The following is a 22,657-nucleotide window of genomic DNA, read 5'->3' as shown; positions in this document are numbered from 1 at the left end:
GAAATATTTTCCTCCTTTAAAGAATCAGTGTAGGGCTGGAGACAGTTGAGCGGTTAAGATGGCTTCCTGCTCTTGCAGAGGACCAGGGCTCAATTCTCAACACCCACACCAGGTGTCTCAGAACCATCTGTAATTCCAGCTCCAGGGCTTCTGACACCTTCTGGCCTCTGCAGACGCCTGCATGCACATAAACTCATATAGGCACACATACATCCACAGAAATAAACAAACAAAACTTTGGTGAATATTATCAAAATACATTGCATGACATTCTTGAATGATTAATAAAAACATTAAACTAAAATAATTAGTGCACCCTACTTGTTTTACAAATGGAACCCATAAAATGACAGCAACTTTCCCAAAGTCACACAGTAGGCTGGAGGTAGACTATATGTACCCTGTTCTCCTACCTGATGTTCTCTACATCCCACGACTTCAATTTTCTCTACATTAGAAAACCCCGGCAGAACTTCCTGTCAGCTAAGGAGAATTTTTTTTAGTTCATGAAAGAGTAAATTTTGCTGTCTGTAAATTGTACTGCAACACACCAGAGACATTTGGAATGCATTTGGAGCACCCTGATGTCCACTGAATCATGGACCTCTGCCCACGTCCCCATCAAGTGCCATCTTTCCTGTGCGGATCCTGTCACAGGCTTAGTATGCTGAAGCTATTTCTATCCGGGTCAGGATTCAGAAGAGAGATGACGTAAGAATTCAGCATGTTTATGCTTGGAAGACATCTTAACAAAGTAGACTCTTCCTTGAAGTAGCCTTGTTTTAACAGAGGAGGAATAAGATTCAAAGGAAGAAGGACCCTCCAAAGGCAGGGTTTTGAGCTGCTTTAACAAAATCCAGGCAGAAATAGTAACACAATGGAGCAGGGAGAGCAGCAGACACCACACTGGCAGGCCAAGATTCTAGTTCTTACGGCACCGAACCTCTCAGCCTTCACATCTGTCAAGTGACAAGGTTGGGTGGATGCTTTTAAGACCCCTCCAAGTGACAACTCTGTCTTGGTCTGAGCATTGTGTGAAGAACCACTCCAGACACCAGCCTGGACCTCCCACCTGCCTCCGCCTGACTTCATTCTCTCCCAATTCCCTTCTTTTCAAGTATCACCGCGGCCATCTCATGGGTGTCTTCTAAAGGGAATAGCTATCAGTAGTAGGGAAAAGTCAGATTTTTGTAATGAAAACTCAAGAGTCTCGTGGAGTGTAGCTGTGATCAGAATTGTAGGTTTGGTGCTCTGGACTGCAAACTAAAGAAAGGCAGGAATCACGTAGTTCAGTCCTATTTTATGAAGAAAATAGTTGGGGCCCAGAGAGGCAAAGATCACAAAATGACCCAGTGGCAGTCAGAATCAGGACCCAGCCTCCAGCTCTCCCTGAGGCAGTCATTCCACGAGTTTCTTTTCATTCAAATTCTTGGAGCACTTTGCTGACAAACAGTGGACAAGGCTTGGGTCACAATGACCGGAGTGCCTGGCTTGTTTGCTAAGTGGCTCCACCTTCTGCAACATGGCGGTCTCCAGGGGGCAATGATGTGCAGTAGGAGCTTTAAGGTCCCAAGTTTGCCCTGACCGACAGGACACCCTGTGTTTTAAGCTTCATGGAAAGAACTGCCCTCAACTCTCTGCAGTCTAAGGCTCTGGCTGTGAGAAAGGGTTTGAAAGCACTGGCTACTTTCTCTGACATCCTTCCCCACCCCCCAGCTGACAGCGCCAAGACACACACACCCCAACTTTCTCTGTCCTGTTCCCTGACTGTTTGCTGTTGCTTTGGAGCCTCATAAATAGGGCATTGAAAGCACTTCCTGCGACTGAAAGAAGCCCTGAGGAGCTTGTCTCATTCCCAGTATGCAGCTCAGCGAGGGGTCCGTCCTCCTCTGTCACTGTCTCTTTTGCCTGTTGTAATTCTGTCTGCCTCTGACTTGGCCTGTGTCTCTCTGTGTCTCTGCCTCCCCTCCCCTCGATTGCTGCTTTTACTGGAGCCTCAGTCCCTCATCTTTCCGACTTCTTGTCTCTGCGCTGGTCTTTGCTTTTCTCTCTCGGCCCCCAACACTGTGTCTTCCCCTCTACTTCCAGGCTGCTGCTTCTTTCGGAATCTGCAGGCTTTCCTCTGCGTTATTGGGTCTGTTGGTCTGGTCAGGAGGACCTTGGGTCCTGCGGCTCTGGGTGGCCCGTGGCCAAAGGAGGGAGGAGCCCATGGGGGGCGGGATTGGCCCTAAAGCCACCTCATAAAGACTGGGACTGTACGAGACTTTCTGGAGGAGTCCTGGAGGGGCTGTTTGTTACGACAGGCAGACCCCGCGAGCTCAGCTGGGGCTCTGCAGTGTCATGCCCTGGAGCCCCCTGGCTGCGCTGAGCTGGGCGCTGGTGCTGCGGCTGCTGGCATTGCTGCGGTCCCCGGGGCTGGGTGAGGCGTGCACTTGCGCGCCTGCGCACCCCCAGCAGCACGTCTGCCACTCAGCTCTAGGTGAGTCCTTGGCCCTGGAGGACTATACCAGGGGTTGCCTGTGGGAAAACTGGTGTTGGGCAGAGCTGTAGACCTGGAATCTGAGGGAAGGGGTGGAGCTCTGATCCTGTATGGGTGCCTCCTGCTGCAGCTGATAGGTCAGAAATGGCTGTTGCTGTATTGACCTTGGAAGTACAAAGCCTGATTTGTAGGGGAATAAATATTTTATCACAGATCTCCAAAGTAGTTCCCGTCAGCTCAGCTTGATGGGACCTAGCTGTCACTGGAGCTATCCAGCAATTTTCAGAACTCTTGAGGGGAGGGACATTTGCAATATAACACCTGCCTCCTTGTCTGTAGATGAAGTTGCCAGCTGCCGCCCGCAGGACACACACCTTTTGACCTTTCTCTCCCACTACCTGGACACCCTTCTTTCACACCTTTAACTCCCTGGCAAACTGCTATTCGCCTTTCGTATTCCGAAGGCTTTTCGATTCCTTGCCGCCCTTTGTAGTGGGTCCTGCTGTTTTTTAAAAGGAGTTCACCACTAGATGAAGACTTCTGCAGGATGAGAACCCTGTCAAGCCTGTGCAGAGAGGAGGAAGACCTTTTTAAACACAATGTCCAGGGCTGGGGCTGCAGCTCCGGGATAGAGCATTTGCCGCTCATGCGTGAGGTTTCAGGTTCAGTCTTGGGGTGGGGGGGAGGAAGTTCCCAAAAAAGAAAAAAACAAACCAATTCTTGATTAGATGGTAAGAGATGAGCTTCCTCAATGGAGAATGGGGACATTTACAAATTCGATAAACAGTTTTTACTATCACTTGTAGGTGTGTGATGAGATTCTAAGAGGTATCGATAGGTGAGTCCCACACCGATCGCTTTGAAGGGACTCCTACTCTCTGTTTTCGCTACACCCGGGGCCATGGAGAACTTGAGCTCTAGAAACCAACAGGTTAAAAGGCAGAAAGAACACAGTTTAAGGACTTGAACACCCTGAAGGGTTTGAAGCTGGTAACCACCGCGGAGTGGATCCTCAGCCTCTTCTCTCATATGCACCATGCTGCTGAGAACCTAAAAACACTCTACCCAGTCCTGGGACACTCAGAGGAACCCAGGCCACCCAGATCCCAGATTGCATACTCCCACAGTGCTGAAGTTTCCCCCCCCTTTTTTTTTCTGTACAGTAATCCGGGCAAAAATCTCCAGTGAGAAGGTAGTTCCTGCCAGTGAAGACCCCGCTGACACTCAAAAAATGATCCGGTATGAAATCAAACAGATAAAGGTACATGGGGAAGGACAGGGGCTGAGCCGTGACGGGCTGATGGAGGGATGGGGTTTGTGGTAAGGGAGGGAGGAACCTGGTGAGTCAGGCAATGGACTTGGTCTCCTTAGGAAGGTGCTGAAGTGGAACTGTGTGAGCTGGTATGGGCAGGACCCACGGGAACCGAGTGACTGTTCAGGGTGGGGACCTCCGTGGAATAAATCAAGGTTTAGACTTATTTAAACATAAATAAATAAACAGATAAAAAAAAAACCAGCAAGGTCATCTGTGTTCCGAACCTGAATCCGACTTTTGCTTAACATTTGGAAATAAATGAGCACCTTTCAGCCTGCTGCCCTGCCCTGACCTGGTGCTGCGCTTCCATAACTGCCTTCCAGATGTTCAAAGGGTTCGACAAGGCCAAGGATGTTCAGTATGTCTACACACCATTCGACTCTTCCCTCTGTGGTGTGAAACTAGAAACCAACAGCCAGAAGCAGTACCTTTTGACTGGTAAGTTAAGGAGCTAAGGAGAGTTGTGAGAGTGAGCATGGCCTTTCAGTTGGGAGGAGCAAGGAAATTCCCCTTCAGTGCCGGAGTCCCTGCTACAGTGATCTTGGCCACTGTTTCACTATTTTAAGGAGAGTCTGCTCTACCCATCTACAACAGCTAATTCCATTTTGAAAAATTTTAATTGGCATAAGATTTTTGGCATCTTGAGCCCAAATATGTCTCCTGAAGGTGTTTCCCATGTGTTTATCTCTGCCCTGTGCGCAAGCTTGACTCTACCGTTCCACCTCCATGAACCCTGGGTTGGGCCCTCCTCCTCCTCTTCCTCCTCCTCCTCTTCCTCCTCCTCCTCCTCCTGCTTCTCCTCCTCCTCCTTACTGAACTGGCTGGGACAGAACAGTAAATGAGCCATCCATCCAATACACCTAAGAATGTTTTGGGGGAATAAATAAACACAGTGCTAAAGTAGTCTGGAATTCGGGGAAAGAGGCGCTGGTGTGGTTATGAACAAGCAGGGAAGCTCCACTGTTGGAGTGGGCTCTAAGCTGGCCCACAAGTTGGGAAACATCTGTAAAGAAATCTAGGAAAATAAAAGCTCCAGCCCACAGGGAGAACAGGGAGGAGTCCCACTCTATCCATGGAGCCAGCAGATCATCATCTGCTACATACTGTCAGGCCTTGGGCAAGAAAGTGGAGATTCAGGAATACATCATAGTCCTCCAAGACTTCCTAGTCCAGACATGGCTCTTGAAGAGTAACAGGAACTAGAGGACACAATAAAAGGAGCTTCTCAGCTCTGAGGAGGTGGGATTGTGCTGCCCTGGGCAGCTGAGACGGGACATGCCACTCTACCTTCCAGGTCCCTCATAAGCAGACCAGTCTCTCTACATCTCCTGATAGCCCACCCCCTTCCTGAGCACCCACTTTGTGTGTCTCACCCTCACTGAGGCACTGAGGTGTGTCAGGGAAAAGGGAGCATGGGGGTTTTGTCCTTGAGGAGGTCAAGAATAACCAAGGGTGGAGAAAACATAACTCTACAAAAAGGTATCAGTGATGCCATGCCTTCAGGAGAAGCCAATGGTCTTCATTGATAGGTAAAAGCTCTCTGTGGCTAAAACACTGTTACCATTGTAGCTTTTTCTGTGCCACTTGTCAGTGACATAGCAACCTGCATCTTTCTCCCTGAGAGCTGAAATGAACTCCCTGTAGTTGCAGAATGTGTGGTTGTCCTCCTGCCTAGTGTCCAGAGACCCTTGTACTCATTGACAGTGAATTCCCAGCCACCCCTTGAAGACACAACGTGAGCTTCAGCGCCTCTGGGGTAGCGTCCTTTATCCACCCTCTTCTACACTTGGAGACAAGCATGCGTTCCTTTGTTCTTACATCTGGGCAATTACAGAGCAGTAAACTATGCCTACTTTCTGCCTACCCTCCTAAGGGGTAGAGATCCTGTCATATGATTTCTACATCTGGTACTAGGTTATAGCAGCTGCCTAGTGAATAAATGGTTGAGTGTCCAAGTCCTAGGAGAGGTGAGGGTTCACATTGTCAGAGACGACTTTGATGAAAAGATGTATTGAAAGGAGCTATGGGGCTAGCGGGATGGCTCAGTGCTTAAGAGCACTGGCTGCTCTTTTAGCCGACCCAGTTCAATGTCCAGCACCCACACGGGGGCTCACATCTTCTGGACTCTTAAAGAAAAAGGCCTATGAAAGATCAGGAGGAACTTGATAAATAAATTTTTAAAAAGACACTTCCCTATGGGGAAATGTTCACCAAGACAGATACTACTTGCGCAGGAGAGGCCAGTGTGGATATTGGGAAGGAGTGGATATCTTCTGTGGGCCAACAGGTGAACCAAGAATTCTATATACATTCCCTCATGTAATCTCAGCAACAGCTTTATTATTCTCATCCTCCACCTGAAAGGCCCTATGACCTTCTTTATGGTTACAGCAGCTAGTATATAAAGGGAGTTTATAAGAGAAAAAAGCCTACCCACAGTCTGGCCTTTTTCTGCCTCCCTGTGCCAGGGATCTAGCTCAGGCCCTCACACAAGTTAAGCACGTGCTCTGTTCCTGAGCTACATTCCCAACCCTGCACTCAGTCATTTTGTTGTCTGGTTTTCACTTGTACCTTTTGTTTGTTTGTTTCTCTAAGGAAGGGTCTTGTTATGCAGCACAGGCTGACCTCAAGCTTTTGGTCCTCCTGCCTCAGTCTCCTGAGGGCTAAGGTTACAGGCATGTGTCACCAGATCTACAAGCTGATTTTAAATCCCACCTTCTTTCTGCTTCATGCTAAAGGAACAGACCTGCACCAGATCCCATAATTCTGCTTGCACAGACCTAATGAACTAGTCTCTGCTTTAAAGATTATAGGGATTTGTCTGGTCCCTACACTGAGTCCTGAGTGTTCACTGATGTCATGGAGCCATTTGAGACTGGAGTTTTCTCTGTGTTGTATAGAGTGCGTTTAGCATAAAGAAGGCATAATTTCAGCACAGGAAGGAAGGGAAGAAAGGCAGGGCATTACAAAAGTTACACTTCTGGAGTGTTTAATGATGGGGACCCCTGGAGGCCCTGTCAGTCTTCTGACTAGATTCCTTTCTTTCTCTCCATAAAGGTCAGATTCTCAGTGATGGAAAAGTCTTCATCCATCTGTGCAACTACATTGAGCCCTGGGAGGACCTGTCTTTGGTGCAGAGGGAGAGTCTGAATCATCACTACCCCCAGAACTGTGGCTGCCAAGTAAGGGAATGTCCATTTCCAAGGTTATTTGTGGGTGAGGGACAAGCTTAGAGCCTTGGGGTCTCATCCTCCATGTATTCCACCATATACGTGAATTCACTTCCTACACTCAAGTTGTGCCATGGAAGTTGGGGGTGGGAAGGTGGAGACTGCACCTTCTTTTTTATCTCAAAGTACTTATGCTTTGGGGGGGGGACACCGTGCCCACACAGGGCAGACTGAAATGACACTAAATCACCATTTAAAGAAAGTCTAAGCCAGGTGTGGTGCCTTAGCAGTACTGTAGCACGTGAGAGGCTGAGGCAGGAAGGATTCCAAGTCTGAGGCCAGCTTGGGGCAACATAGTGAGACACTGTCTGTTTTAAAAATGAGAAAAGGGAGCATGGACAGACAGACAGAGTACTCTTTTCCAGGCCTGTAATAATTAATTTATTTTCAAATTTTAATTTAGTCTAAAACAAATTTTGTGAAGAACCAAGGTTTTAATTTGAAGGTAAAGAACCAAAGCTCTAAAGAGTATTTACAGTCATGGCAGTAAGGGACCCATCAAGGCTGAGTCTAGTGACACCAGGAAGGTAATACTGTTCCCAAGGAGATAGATGGGGAGGAGGGCTCAGGGGGAATCTTGGAACTGTGAAAAGACAAGGCAGTTGAGATGGCAGTGAGGACACACGGGATGTGAAAGGCAGCACAGAGAAAGGATACTCTATTCACTTTGATATCGTGTGGTCACAACTAGATCATCACTTGCTATGCGGTGCCCTGTACCATCTCAGCCCCCAATGAGTGTCTCTGGACAGACTGGCTGCTGGAACGGAAGCTCTATGGGTACCAGGCCCAGCACTATGTCTGCATGAAGCATGTTGATGGCATCTGTAGCTGGTACCGGGGCCACCTACGCCTCCGGAAGGAGTACGTTGACATCATCCAGCCGTAGTAGGGACCAGTGACCACTACATCCCTGGAAAGAGTCCTGAAGACCAAGCCAGTTCTCTGTGGTACTCTGACCATCACCACCTGCCATGTTGCTGCCAGATGATGGGAAGTGACAAGTGGGTGGCCTGGCCAGCACTGTGGCAGCTGTGGAGCATGCGACAGCTTAAGTCCACATCTCCAGCTCACAACTTGTCAAGGGCTGGGGAAGGTAGTATGACTTAGCTGCCTTGCCCTCAGCCCTCTCCCTTGTCTCCCAAACCTTGTTAGTCTAGTTTATACCTATTACTGAAAGTTCTTCTTCTGGCTTTGTTTTCTCCAGCCAGGAGAATATACGTTCCTTTTCTTAGCTCCTATGGTAAGGGAGGAGCTGTAAGTGTCATAAGACAGTACAACCTTGTGATGTATGCCATGGAAGGGGTGACTGTATCCTGAGTGGGCTGCTTGGCTGAAATGTAAAGAATACACTAAAGCTCCATATCCTCTACTCCCACTGTCTCGACTTAGCCTAATCCTCTGACACATTTTTGTCTGCTTAAAGGACACAGTGAGAGCTGAACAGCCCACTCTTCCCGGTACCCTGCAAGTCCCCTGATACTATTGTTGGCAGAAGGTCTGGTCCAGATAGCATTCGTCTCTGGACAAGAAAAGACTGAGTATACCAGAACAAGCATTCTCCCTCCAGGTTAAATATCTCTACTGCCTTCAGTTGGTGTGCAGGGACTTTTCCTCAGCCTCCTTTAGGTTGCTAATGTCTTTGTTCCTACCTTAGAACTTTGTTTTGAAGCAAAAACAAAAAGGTGGAAAACAACACAAGTGACCCCAGAGCATGGTGTTCTCCTGAGGCCAAACTTCAGGAGAGGGTGGGAGGGGGCGATCAGAACCCCCTGGGGGGCGATCAGAACCCCCTGGGGAACATGCAGTGGGGAGCGCAGCTTGCAATTGCTCCAATTCCTTCAGCAGCTATCCCTGCTGGACGACGCTACAGCAGGAGACAGCTAGCTGTGACCCGGAGAGCATTCCCACCCTTCAGCTAAGTCCCCTTACCTCCTGGGTTGTCTACATGGGGAAACACTGACAATGGCCTCTGTGATTTGTTAACTCACAGAGCTCAACGTCCCAGAACCTTTTCCTGGGGAAAGCTCTGGAAAAGATGGTAGGGGTCGTCAGTTCTTTTGACCACTCGGGACTGTCTTTCATTTTGATGTGTGGTCAGCTGGTGAGCAGGGCCATGTGTACTGTGCTGGAAGACGGCTCTGGATTTAAATGCAATGATGGAGAACCCTTTGGGAGGAGAGAGTAGGAGGGGACCAAACTTGATCCCTGTCCCAGAACACAGCACTTGGGAGGCTCTGGCAGCGAGTCTCCAAGCGGGGTCCTCCAGCAATAATCCACACCATCCTTGGGCAGCGAGTGTGAGGAGGGAGGAGGATGGAAAGTAGCCTCCAGGTTACGCCGTATGACAGACACATCCTCACAGCTTCCAACCAATCATTTCTCCTTTCCTTCTGACCTCCGGGGGTGGACTCGGAGAAGGCACAGGATTAACTCTGCTTTGTCACAATTTGGAGGTGGTGAAGGGAATGGAAGTCTAGTGAGGGATAACAGAAGCAACAGGTCCCGTCTCGGGAGGCTCATCTCCACCAGAAGGCGATTATTGAGGAACCTCCTTGAAATTGGATGCACGCTGTGTTAGATACCCTGGTCAAGGGCAGCCATGCTCACTTGTCAGAGTTGAGAAATGACACACACTGAGGGACTGTAACACCCCCAGAGACGCAGGGCAAAGCTGCGGCGGTAGGAAAAGCTGTGAGCCCTCCTGATGGTTGACTCTCAGGTTCGCTACTCTCTCACGTTAGAACGCCCCCTGTTTCTGCTTCTCTCTACTCTGTCCCCAGAGACGGAAAACAAAAGGCTGTTGGCTAGAATCTAGCTGCTTCTGCTGCCCTGAGCAGTTCCGCAGCTACCTGAGGTGTCAGGGCTGAGGGGCTCAGGCGCCTGCCAGCCCTCCAGAGTCACCCTGTGGCTAAGAGTAGCAACAGTGCAGAGTCAAGGCCCCCCTTGGCCACCTACCATCTCGCGGTGGTTGGGATAGTATGTCTGCTCAATGAGTGGGAATTTCTCCCCTCCCAGTGTCTTGAAGATGGCCACCATCTGGGCAAACTGCAAAAGACAAGAAAGAATTTCACTGTATCTTCAACTTCTGGACCAGACACAACATCAGTTTGTCAAGTAAACACAGAGCATTTTCACTGTAGAAGACGCTGTGTTAAATCAACTGGCAGTACTGAGAAGGGAAAGGTACATGTAATTTCAAGGATATACGCTTTAGTAGAGGAAGGCAAAGAGAAAGCTAGTATTCATTGGGGGCCTACTTAATTTCAATGGTTTCCGCCCAATCTTTTCTTTCTTTCTTTTTTTTTTTGGTTTTTCGAGACAGGGTTTCTCTGTGTAGCTTTGTACCTTTCCTGGAACTCACTTGGTAGTCCAGGCTGGCCTCGAACTCACAGAAATCCGCCTGCCTCTGCCTCCCGAGTGCTGGGATTAAAGGCGTGCGCCACCACCGCCCGGCTTCTGCCCAATCTTTTCAAATTGACAAGGCTGAGAAGGGGTTCAGAACTTCACTGGTATCACAGAAATGGGGCTGGGGAGAGCGGTGCACATCTATAATCTCAGTACTCAGTGGAGGCAGGAGGATGATGAGTCTGAGGCCAGCTTGGGCTACAGAGTGAGCTCCAGGCCATTGTGTTGGGCTAAATGGTAAAATATTGTCTCAAGAAAAATCAAATGAGTGACAGAACTGAAGAGAGGTGAAGCTGGAACTGAAACCTGAAGTCTAACTCCAAACGCATGCTCTTCTGAGCATGGCAGAGCTGAAGAGGTAACGTGCCAAGGCTCAGAAGTTCTGATGCCAGGCGAAGAAATAAAAGACACCCCTCCCGTATGCTCTACAGAGCCACCAGAGTCTGCAGGGGTGACATAAATGAAGCTGTTCTTCAAAGACTGGAGGGCCACAGTGGTGAAACCTACAGGTCCATCTTCCCGGCACTGACTGCTGGGATAACAAGAACTGAACTTGCTAGACCCTTTATCTGTGGCAAAAGGAGAAACAGCAAGGTTCAGATATTCACAGTGTTGGGGCTGGGAGGCTTCTGATGCACATCTGGCTCTCATCTTTCAAAAACAAAGAGACTAAGAACAGGGAGGTCAGCCGCCCGAGGTCACATGCTTGAGCAAGGCTCACGGCTAGATCCTTCATTCCCAGTCTCTCTTTCTTCTGAATCTTTTGAATACCCACTTTTCCGATTCTACAGAGGCCACGCAGTTCTCACAGGAAACATAGATCTTTCCCACCTAGTCCACATTTAACCCACAACGCCAATCCCAGTGCATGGGCAGCTAGCTTCTTTTCTCCAGTAGGATCCGTTCAGGCTCCAAATCGCCAATAGCTTGGTCAGTTTCAAGGGAAAGTTGTTGGGTCAAACCTGCCCTCTACTTCTCAGAGACGGGAAAGCTAGGGCCTTTTCCCAAAGTTTAGGTCCCGTTCTCTGTAAGGGATGTTAGTGCATGAGCTATTCAGGAAGGATTATTCGCAGAGAGGAGTCTCCTGGTGGTCTCCCTTTAACTCACTAGTTGCCTTTGGACAAAAGGCCCCTCCCAGCCAGGCTCCCTCTTCAGATGTGAGCAGAGAAGGGTCGTTTCCTTCAGCTTTTCACACCGGGCATCAGGAAGAACATCTTTGATTGCATTTCCCCCACACTCCTCCACCAGACTGTGGTCCTTTTGTAGGGAAGATTTTATTAAAATGCAGGGAAATGTGGGCCTTCCTGGGCCCCAGCCTTCAGGGTGTGGGACTGGTAACTTCCGAGGTCTAAGACTTGCTTTAGGACTCAGTCTCTAACACTTTATGGTTGAAAGAGACTTCAGACAGTCTCCACACCGGGTCTGGGGAGACTGAGGCTGGAGAAGCCTCGGAGCATGGCAGGCATTGCGGCTCCACTGGGAGGGCGCCCAGGTTTCTTCACTCCCTGCCCGCTGCATCCTCTGCTGGCTTCTCATCCCTGACTGACCCTCTGCCCTTCCCTTCCTTCCTTCTCCGATTCTTCCTACTACCTCCCCTGACCTTCAGCTCTACCTGCCCACCTGGACCTGGCTGGGTTCCTTTCCTGCCTGGGCTTCTAAGGTTCTCCAGCATCCCTGGGGAGCTGATGCCAGCTCTGCCTAAAGACCTCTGTCCTGCTGCAGCCCACACTTTGGCACGGCTCCAAGACATGTGGGGCCCTATCTTCCCTATGTGTGGGTGAGTTACACAGACAACCTCACGGATGCCAGGAAGGCCTCCGGCAGACTCCCAGGGCCCTGGGACAGCCAAGACTAAGATGACAGCCAGTTCCCAGGCTCCGGTTGGGTCCCCGAGAGCCCACTTTACCCCCCTACCCCATTCCCTGTCTGATTAATGGACTGGACTTGGCATCAAAACTCTGCCTCCCTAGAAACTTAGATTAAGTTGCAAGTACACAGTTACCAATTAAACAAAGGTAATATCTGATAAGAGCTATTTCCTCTGTGCAGACCAAAAAATGAATTGGAGAGCTGGTGTGGTGTTGGCATTGAATAGAAAGATGTTTATTAAACCACTTATCCAATGACTCAAGAAAGAATTCATTAAGAAATGGGGTCTGGGATTCTGTTTGAATGATGTGCTCTCCCTGTCTCTCCCAGACAGTAAATGCTTAAGTTTAACCCAGGTCTATCAATCTCCAAACGACCCAGAATTCAGCTCCACTGGAGCAGTAGGGGATGCTGGCATTCTTGCTTTCTCTGGACAGCTGCTTTCATTGACGGAACTGTTTTTCCTTCTGAAATCCCAGTGGCTGCCCTGGACAGTTTGGGGGACAGCAGACTTGCTCAGAATCATTCTGGTGCAAGGCAGAGCCTTCTCGAGTCCACTGGATGCCTCTCACATCCAGAACACCCACAGTAAGAAATTTAGGGAACGTGAGCCAAAGCTAGCGTATCACGGGGACACTCCTCTCACCATCATCAAATGTGTCCGCGTCTCCTGACAAGCTGAGAACAACATGTAAAATGTCACTTGGTGGCGGACGCTTGGTGAGACTGCAGGGAGAACTTGGGGTGTGGCCAGCAAGCCCTGTTGTTCCCATACAACGCCAAAGGCAGTGTGCTAGGATTGTGAATGGGTGAGAATGTGACCCCTCACCAGATCCCAGATCCCATGAGGGATCTTTCTGTTCCTCCCTTCTCTAGCCTCTGCCACAGTTTAGGAACAGAAAGCATGGGACCAGTTCCTTTAGGAAGTCTCAGATATCAGGGAACTATAATAACCGCATTGGCAAAGTAATGGTATATACGACCACACTGGCAAAGGAATGGGATGTACTATTAGTCACAGTTTGTAGACACAGAAACTGGGACACAAAAGATGGTTAGTCACAGGGCTGTCAGTAAGGCACTCAGGAAAAGCTGATACCAGTGGCATCACCTTGTGTAGCTATGAAAGAACCAAATTCTGAAGGAAATGGGGATGGAGTGGGTTAAGGCATATTTCAGGAGGAAGGTTGTGTGACTGAGGAGAAATGGGAGGTTCCTAGAAAAGATATTTGATAGCTGCCTCATGTGTGTTTTCTGAGATAGGCATCACACTCAAATCACACCACCCTTCTAGCCCATTTCTGCAGAACAGTAGGATTCCAGATGTCACAGGCCACACACAGGGAAAAGCCGCAAGTGGAGCTTAGGAAGCCAACCTCCCCTTAACCACAGCAGCCCTCAGACCTCCTTCTCCTTGTCCACACCTCTCCCTCCTTCACTGTATGGTCTCTCTGCTAGCCAGGGAATTGGAAAGCTGTCCCTTCGAGTATGGAAAAACAAAAACGTCGAGAGCAGAGTTAATGGGCCCATGTGGTTATAGAATACCCCTCCAGCTCCCAGAGCAAAGAGGTTTATGGTTCAGAAATGTCACAATAAGCCTGGTGAGCCTTGGCAATCTAGGGTGTGTGAAATTGGATTTTTGAAAAACAAGAAGATGAGGAGACTACGATCAGAGGCAAGCATTTCCCTCCATGAGCCAGCCTGGGGCAGCGGGCCTAGCAGAGGAGAACCCCCAGTCATCCTAGGCCCTCGTGTTTCTTTCTTTCAATACTTTCCACAGCCCTAGACGGTTTCTAGACTGGCTGTGGAAGAGGAAACCAAGCCAGCTCCTCTTCACTTCGTGTGAGAGACAGTGTGACGTACAGAAATCCTGGCTCTGTAAGTTTGGCAAGTGACTTAATCCTTCCTGGGTCTTATTGCTCTGTACAAAAGTGAAAAGAATAATACCTCCCTGGTAAGCTTATCGTGAAGATTAAATGAAATTACACAGAATAATCTCAGAGGGTGGTACCATACAGCAAGAGGTTTTATGCTCCTTGTTTTCTTTTTTCTTCCCACGAAGGGGTAAGACTTAAGTATCCCAAAGGAAACGTTCAGTTCACACTAACTGTCAGGCTCACGCATGTGTGGATGGATCTGACTGAGACTGTTGAACTGCTGATAGAACTCTGTCTCTAAAACCCTTCTGAGTTGGATTTCCCTATTGGCTTTGGGTCTTTCTAATAGTTTACTCATTTTAAGAGGCAAGAAGCAGGCATTTTTATCACTGCTGCCCCAGGTCAAGAAAAGACCCACAGACTTGTAAGGATTTTGTCACAGGATCTTTTGTGCAGCATGGTGGTGAGGTCAGAGGTCTACTCAACTAGCAAAAGTGTGCAGCTCAGGACATCTGGTAAAATGCTACTGTGATGGCCTACCCCACCAAGCCTCCCAGCTTCCAAGCCTCAGATCTCAGTTGACGCTACTAACGGAGTGCTGGAAGTACTCTGGGAAGTGGGGAAAGGTGCCTTACCACCCACGGCTTGTCACAGAAGTTGTAAATGGACTCCAGTGAGTTGATGCTGGGGAGGCCTGCGTACTGCATGCCGATGACCAGGTGGCGGAAGTCCTCATTCTCCGCCATGCCAAATGCATGCTGTCGGATGAGCACAAAGTCTGGTCGGAAGGACCTGTGGTAAGAATGCAGAGGCAAGTTTCCATTAACTAGCACCTCAAGTAACCCATTTCCAAAGCCTAAGACAGAAGAGATGTCAAGGACCACCCTGTCCATGACCTTGTGTTATTACTCCTTTCTGGATGGGGTGATAAAGTATCATGACACTTTCCAAAGGAGATCTGAGAACTGTGTTTCTGAATCTGTCCCATTGCTTTGGACTAAATGCTGTCTCTTTCCAGCAAACAAATACTTGAGATGGGAAGAGACACTTTTAGAGCCCCATACCTTAAGCGAAAGGGATTTTTCTCTGTCCTCACAGGGTGGTATGAAAGCCTGAAGCTCCTGTGCTTCCAGAGTTGGTGCTCAGCTCGGGCCCTGGAAGACCACACTACTACCAGATCTCGGATCTTAACGTACTGTTCAGTCCCTTATGGCTGCTCCTTAAAATAGGCAATGCCCTCCTCAGGCTCTAGGAGAGCAAGGAGCTAGGCTGGCTGAGGGCAGATGCCAAACTTCCCAATGGTTTTCTTCCAAAACGGACGCTAGGGAGGGGTGCAAATATATTTTGCAGAACTGAGGTTGAGCAACGGGGCTGCAGGAAGTACTGAGTACGGAATGTTCCCATGCCTGGGAAAGCTCTCCTGGTGTCACCTCTAGCCAGCAAAGCTCCTAGCCATAGCTGCTTTAGAGGACTATCGCCTGTCTTCATGCCCTAGCTTCAGAGACCTTCCCAGAGAGGCAGTTTGTGGCAGCATCTGCCCCCAAGGCTCTGCGGCTCAGCACTTGACACCATGTACAATGACCTACCTGGTCCTCTGCCCAGGCACCCGTCCAACCCCCACCTACAGATCCAGCCCAACCCAGCTCAGAGATCAGCTCTAGTGGTGAGGCTGAAGGAGCTTTTCTCAGTCACCCAAACACTTGTTGCCAAGAGGGTATAACGTCTGCTTAGGGTACTCTGACCTTTGTCCCGCGTTCAGGGACCTGATGTGTAGTCCAGGTACCCCCAATTAGGCTTTTGCTGGTGGGCACTGAAGCCCATCAGCTGTATCCCTGATATCAAATCCTAACCTTATATCCATGTTCCCTCGTTGGCACCTGCCCTGGAGCCCTGCTGCTGGACCTTCTGCCACTGCCTGCCTATGTGTGCATCTCCATGACACACTTGACCCATGCATGGAGAAGCCTGTCTGTCCTGTTCTAGGACCTACCTAAGCTCACTTCACACCTGAGTTGGCATCTGCTTTTCCGATGTTTTTCTTCAGATTCCAGAAAGAGCAAGCCCACTTTCCTGATGTTAGGTCCCAGATATACCCGGTCCCGCCTTTCCTGTCACTGACCCAGATCCTGTTGGACACTATACTGATAGGGGTCAGGGTCCTGTTACTGAGGTGAGGAAAAGAGTGATGTAGGTCTCGGGCCACCCCTGGAACAAGAGTTATTTCTGGAAGCCCAAAGCAACATTTAGTTCCTGGGAAGAATGGAAACCATTTCTCATACCTGGAATTCTAAAGGAACTGCTGTGTAGACATCAACATCCCAGACTTTGAAACCACCACCTAGGTACCCAGGATACCACCTGGCATGAAAATGCTCATTGCCTGGTCATTTTCTTCCACCTACAATGTCTATTCCAATACTAGATTTTCCTGTCAGACATACGTGTTGTTGGAATGAGGAATAAAGAGAGGATACAGGGATGAACACAAAAGAACATACATTCAACACAAGGCTTTGCTGCCAACTCTGAGTGAATCTAAGCAAATCAGCATAAATAGGACAGCCAGATGTTTAAAAAAAAAAAAAACAACAACAACAACAATGGAACCCAGTTTTCCAGGGGAACTATTTGGGGAGATAAGAGCACAACCCATGCTGACTGGAGGGTAGGCAGAAGTCCCAACAGGATTGGTTACCTCTAAGAGAGTCTGTGAAACTTAAGGACTAAGAGCTGGACTAAGAGCTGCCTTCTCTAGCACTTCCATGTGTCACCCAGTGGGACCCCTCAAGTTGACTTTGAAACCACCCCCACCAAGTCAGAGGTGACGGCAACCCCAAGAACAGAAAGGCCCTTACCGGACAACTTTTGTGCCATTCCGGAGCACCTGCATATCCACGGCATAGGTTCCATCTGCATGGGCCACCAGGTTAAGCTCTGAAAATTCCGCCTGGAGAGTAACAGAAGAGCAGTGAGTCTCAGTCCTCCACACAGCAGCCTCCACCACACCGAGCATTTATTTAGTTTTGATGTATTTCCACATCCATTGGATTTCTCTTGGTACTCTAGGAAACCCTTCCAGCCAGGTGGTAGAGATCACTATGCCCATCTACCCAAGGAGAAAACTGCCCGAGGAAGGTGACTTTTCTGGACAAATGAAACCTACTGCTGTGTTCCTGACTCCCAGCTCAGCATCCTTCGAGCCTCTCTACAGAGACAGAATGTGACCAGGACAAGCATCTCCTTTCTCAGTCTCTGCAGGAAAGCACTGGGTTCTGGGTTAGGCTACGGGGTTTCCTTCTCCCCTACCCCTGACACAGCATGTCAAGCAAGGTACCTGCCTTGCCTGGGTTTCTGTTTCCTCTGTCTCCAACACAGGGGTAGGTAGGGTTTTTGTTTTTGGTTTTGTTTTGTTTGTTTCTTTTTTTAATCAAACCAGAATATCTAAAGTTGTTGTAAGAATGGCATATAAACTGGGCATGGTGGTATATCCCTTTAATCCTTGTACTCTGGAGGCAGAGGTAAGCTGATCTCTGTAAGTCTACATATCAAGTTCCAGGCCAGCCAGGGCCACTTAGCGAGATCATTTTGCAAAAGTAATTAATTAATTAATGTAGTGATAGGTAGGAAAATACCATAATATTCTGTAAATACTAACATATGAATAAGGAATAATTTCTGTTATTACATAGAAAATATGTTATTTAAACAGGGCATCTCCTCCCTGCAAAGGGCCTAATTTTCTATTACCATGGAATAAGAGGCAGAGGAAGGTAAAACAAACAAAACAGCCTTTCAAGTTCCCTGTAGAAACAAGGGATGTTCTTTTCTAGGTGCCCTCTGAAGCAGAGCCTCAGGGTCAGAGTAGGCGGACAATGAACAGAAGACATGTGCCCACCCAGAATTACACTACCACCGACAGCATGGAGGTGTGGCCAGCATCCCAGGAAGGCACTCCTCCTCTAAGGCTTCCTCAGTTTGGGAGCCCTGCACTGCAAGAGACCACGGAGAACCACATTGTTTCTGCACTGCTGAGTTAAGGAAAAGCCCTGAGGACAGGAGATGCAGGGTCGGGAGTCCAGTGAGGACACTGCACTTCACTGCACTCCACTGGCCAGGACTAGATGGTCACTCTGGGATGGCAGAGGGCATGCGAGGCTTCATGCTGATTACCTGTTCCACCTTGATGTCATAATCTCCAAGGATTTTTTTGCCCCGAAAGCACTTGGCCCTGGAGAAAGAGAGGAGGGCACACAAATCAGTTTTGTGCGAGTGTTTGAACTCAGACATGTATTCTCCCCAAGAAGAGGTCTGTAGCAGATGAACCCCAGACTCAGAGTCAGGAGATCTGGGTTTGGCTCTTCATTTGCTGCTAGACTGCCATAAAGTCTCAAGCAAGTCCTTTCTTTTAGCCTCAATTTACCCACCTGCAAAATAGTCTACAGTACCCTTTCACTTTTCACCTTTTATGATTTAATCCCCTGTATCACACACACACACACACACACACACACACACACACACACACACACACACACACACCATCTAGAAACAGAAATTTTCTGTGTTGTTCTTGGTAAAGACTAGGTCAATCTTCCACACCTCTGAGGTTTCCTTATCTCCTAACCCTGTGTTTCACTCCATGCATAACTGTCACCCACCCGTGGACTTTCAGGATTTAAAGAAATCGCTATTGGACTGAGTTGCATTTGATTGAGTTGTTGGCTAGAGGGGTCCCATGGAGACCCCCAAACAATCCAGGCTGATGCTAGGACAGAGGATTGCTCTCTGCAAACTGACGGGTGGGGTGGGCATTGTAGAGGACAACGTCCACACAGCTCATTAAATGTGGAGAGGTTGAGCTGGTGTCTCCATGGAGTCTTCACCCCTATGTTCTGGTCTCTTTTGTGTAGGAAGGTACTGTGCAGGCTGCTGAAAGAGAACGTGGACACCAAACCAGCCACAAAACCTTCGACCTACAGTCTGCCCTGCCTGCAAGATGTGCTGGGGGAATGGTGGCATTGCCAATGTCTGATTTAACTTGAGGCTCAATCCACAAGAGGGAGCCCATCCCTGACACTGACTGGATAGCCAGGAACTGGAGACTGGATAACCCAGAGACCTAGGGTAGAACCAAACATGATAGGTCTAGGAAAAAAAAATCAATGAAATGATTCCTAATAGTATCCTGCTATATTCATAGATCAGTGCCCTGTCCAGTTGTCGTCAGAGTCTTCCTCTGGCAGTAGAGGAGAGTGGATGCAGAGACCCACAGCCAGACTTGCGGAATGAGAGTCTAAACTGGAGGTCTCCATTGGCTCCCTCCCCTCCGAGCTCAGGAAATCACTCGGAAAAGGCAAAAGGCCGCAGAAGGATCGTAGGAGTCAGAGGGATGGAGGACACCAGGAGAACATGGCTCACTGAATCAACTAAGCACGGCTCATATGGGCTCACAGAGACTGCAGCAGCAGGCGCGGGGCCTGCAGGGGTCTGCGCCAGGCCCTCTGCATACCTGTTGAGGCTGTTAGCTTGGTGTTTTTGTGGGACTCCTAACTGTGGGAGTGGGTGAGTCTCTGACTCCTTGCCGCTCTTGGGACCCTCCCTCCTGGTGGGCTGCCCTGCCCAGCTTCCGTATGAGGGCTTTTGCCTTGTCTTAGTGTGTCTTGTTGTGCTGTATTTGGTGGTTGTCTCTCGGAAGCCTGCTCTTTTCGGTGGGAGACGGAGGGGGTGGGTCTGGGGGAGAGGGGAGGTGGGGAGGGGTAGCTAGAGAGAGTGGGGGAGGGGAAATGTGGTCAGGGTGTACTGTATGAGAGATGAATCTTTTCAATAATGATAATGAAAAGCTGGAATCAAAACTCAAAAAGGAAAAGAAATCACCATTAGCTCTTGGTTTCCTCCTACACACACCAGGAGAGCCGACAACAGAGGCAAGCAACTGCGGCTGAGCATGAGACCTGTCTTGTCTCACAGACACTCAGGGAAATGAGTGCAGCTGAGTCATGCCGCTCAGTGTCTTCCCCATCTACCAGGGTTGAGAGGAGCTCCACCCAGATGCATTAAAGGCATCGGGCCTGTGTGAGGAGACCGCGTTCTTGCACATATTTACCTCCCTTCTTTCCTGGCCTCTAATTGTCCTTCCATTTGGAGGGGTTTTCTTCTCTGCTCATTTAGGCTTTGTTCTCTGCTTGTAAAAAAAAGGGCCTAGTTACCTAGTTACCTGTGCCTCCTAGGCTAAATCATGCTTGCTTTTTTCAGGGCTCTACATTTTCAACTGGCTTATTTCATTGGAGGTTTTCTAAATTTCTTCTCAAAATAAAGGAATAAACCAGGATTTTATTTGCCATTGTGTTCTAATAGCTGTATGCTAGTTGCTTCTAAGAATATTTTGTTTAGTTTTCATAATGACTGACCAGATAGGGAGAAAATTCTTTGAAAAAAAGGAATTCAACATATACAGGAAGCAAATGACATTTCCAAGGTCATTTGGCAAGTTAGTGACGCAGCCACAAATGATGTTGCGTGCAGAACTCCCATGGCACACAGCGCCATTTCCCTCTACTGACCTGTCCTTCCCACTCTCCCACACTGGAAACTGACTTACCACATGTGCTGTGCGCATTTTTTTTCCCATTTTTCTTCTTCCACTCAAAAGAGACTTAATGATGCCATGAGTGCTTGCCCCACTACAAATACTTCCTATCCTGGTTCCTGTCAGCTTACTCAGGATGAGGCCAGGCTATTTCCTTTCCCTCTATGGATTCTGGAACAGACCGTTCTAGGAAGTTGTCATTTGTGCTATCCAAGTCCCTGGCCACCCTGAAATTGCTCCTCTGAGGCACTGGGCCATCCTGGAGCTGGATCACTGAAGTCCATCCCCCCACCTCTGCCCTAATTTCTTCCTAAGTTTCACATCAGCCCGCTCCTGATCAACATTCACAGCCTAGCAAGCCCCTCAGCCAGGGGCCCTGTGGCACATGCTACTCTCTTGACATTGCTGTCTGTACATGGTACCGTCACTGCTCGGCAGATAGCGGACTCTCGGTCTTCTGCTCACAATTATAACAAGGGAAAGCTAGAGTGAATGACCTACAAGATAGCAATGTAGGCATAGGACCAAAGAAAAGCTATCCAAAATGCTTTCTTGATGCTTCTCTCTGCCTTTGTGACACAGCTTTTCTGTAAGGTTAGCCTCAGAGATCTCAACAACAGCCTTTCATTCTGTATGAAGACGAGCATTTTCAAAGTATGTTCTTTGACATACTAGTTTCTCACAGCTCTGTGAAGGAGCCAAGAGAGAATGCTTGCTGTCCACTGGACTGCCGGGGGAAATGGAAGCCCCAACAGTGCAACAGCATGCAGACTCACAGAAAACATCAGGAGTTAAGCTGAGAACTCGGAGCCTGCGTCTAGATGCTCACCAGCTGCCAAGTTTTCTAACTCGCTCGTTTATTTTGTGGGTTTTGAACAGTGGTACTGGGGTGTATTTATAGGTCTTGGCTGGCTTCATCTGCCACTTCCTGCACCTGCCCATTGACCAAATTGGCTAATGGAACTGTTTCCATGACTTTCCCCCACCCCAATGCTGCGAGCTGTCCTAATGCCTTTTCCTTAAGATAATTTGTCCTGTTGGAAATCATAGTTTGTGTTTCCTGGCCCAGGGTCACTGACTTCTCTTGGCTAAGCCATGGTACCATCATCATAAAAAAGCCAAGATGGCAGCAGATGAGGCACAGAGTCCTCTTCTAGAAGATAAACACATTCATGAAGCAACCGGCCCTTGGACATTCTGATTGTGTTTTTTAGGAAAAGAAAAAAAAAAACCTTCATGGAATAAGTTCCATAACTTGCTAGCAAATGACTGACACCCCTGAGCTTAAGAGGGCAGTAGCAGGGAGCAGTGTGCTGGGATCCAGAAGACAGGCTTTGCAGCCTCTGTCTGGGGTGTGGGTGCTGGCTGTATCCTTTCCTGACTGTGTGACCTGTGGGGAGGATCCAACATTTAAACAAATAATAACGAAGTTGTTTATATGGCTAAACCATTCAATCAGTCCGTACTCAAAAGAACATAAAAAGGATAAAAAACGTAAATGCTCCATATTTCAATTCATCTCTTATCACATACAATCCCATTCTCATTCCCAGCATGCCCTTCTGGTGGGTTAGGAGTGTAGACATAAGTGTATGTTCTAACACACATACAGCATCTTGCTACAGAAACTTTTTTGAGCCTTGATTTTCTCTCACTCAAGATTGTGTGTCTCAGGGGTTGGGGATGTAGCTCAGTGGGTAGAGCATTTGCCTAGCAAGCGCAAGGCCCTGGGTTCGGTCCTCAGCTCCGGAAAAACAAAACCAACCAACAAACAAACAAGCCAGGCGGTGGTGGTGCACGCCTTTAATCCCAGCACTCGGGAGGCAGAGGCAGGCAGATCTCTGTGAGTTTGAGGCCAGCCTGGTCTCCAAAGCGAGTTCCAGGAAAGGCACA

The 22,657-nt window shown here is 48.7% G+C and overlaps 2 protein-coding genes across 4 annotated transcripts in view; one reads left to right on the top strand and one right to left on the bottom strand.

Annotated features, from left to right (window-relative positions):
- The window catches only part of Syn2 (synapsin II), a 146,818-nt gene that overhangs the window by 29,868 nt on the left and 94,293 nt on the right, over positions 1 to 22,657 (bottom strand). For both annotated transcript variants that reach the window (XM_076567636.1, XM_076567635.1), the window contains exons 2-5: positions 18,349 to 18,406; positions 17,034 to 17,125; positions 14,814 to 14,970; positions 9,983 to 10,072 (exon numbers count right to left, since the gene is read on the bottom strand). In XM_076567636.1, coding sequence (XP_076423751.1) covers positions 9,983 to 10,072; positions 14,814 to 14,970; positions 17,034 to 17,125; positions 18,349 to 18,406 — 397 coding nt within the window. The remainder of the gene's footprint in view (positions 1 to 9,982; positions 10,073 to 14,813; positions 14,971 to 17,033; positions 17,126 to 18,348; positions 18,407 to 22,657) is intronic.
- Positions 2,223 to 8,396, top strand: Timp4 (TIMP metallopeptidase inhibitor 4). 2 transcript variants are annotated; one of them, XM_042273865.2, is made up of 5 exons: positions 2,223 to 2,479; positions 3,643 to 3,740; positions 4,118 to 4,232; positions 6,852 to 6,975; positions 7,734 to 8,389. In XM_042273865.2, exons 1-5 carry the CDS (start codon positions 2,341 to 2,343, stop codon positions 7,831 to 7,833), a joined length of 576 nt encoding a protein of 191 aa, XP_042129799.1. In that variant the 5' UTR covers positions 2,223 to 2,340; the 3' UTR covers positions 7,834 to 8,389. The 2 variants fall into 2 exon arrangements, with proteins under 2 accessions (XP_042129799.1, XP_006978581.1); XM_006978519.4 differs by having other exon boundaries at positions 2,231 to 2,479; positions 6,852 to 6,976; positions 7,716 to 8,396.

The sequence above is a fragment of the Peromyscus maniculatus genome, chromosome 3, assembly GCF_049852395.1.
Source record: "Peromyscus maniculatus bairdii isolate BWxNUB_F1_BW_parent chromosome 3, HU_Pman_BW_mat_3.1, whole genome shotgun sequence".
NCBI lineage: Eukaryota > Metazoa > Chordata > Mammalia > Rodentia > Cricetidae > Peromyscus > Peromyscus maniculatus.
Note: the sequence above shows the minus strand (reverse complement) of the source record. Positions and strands in the feature narration are given on the sequence as shown.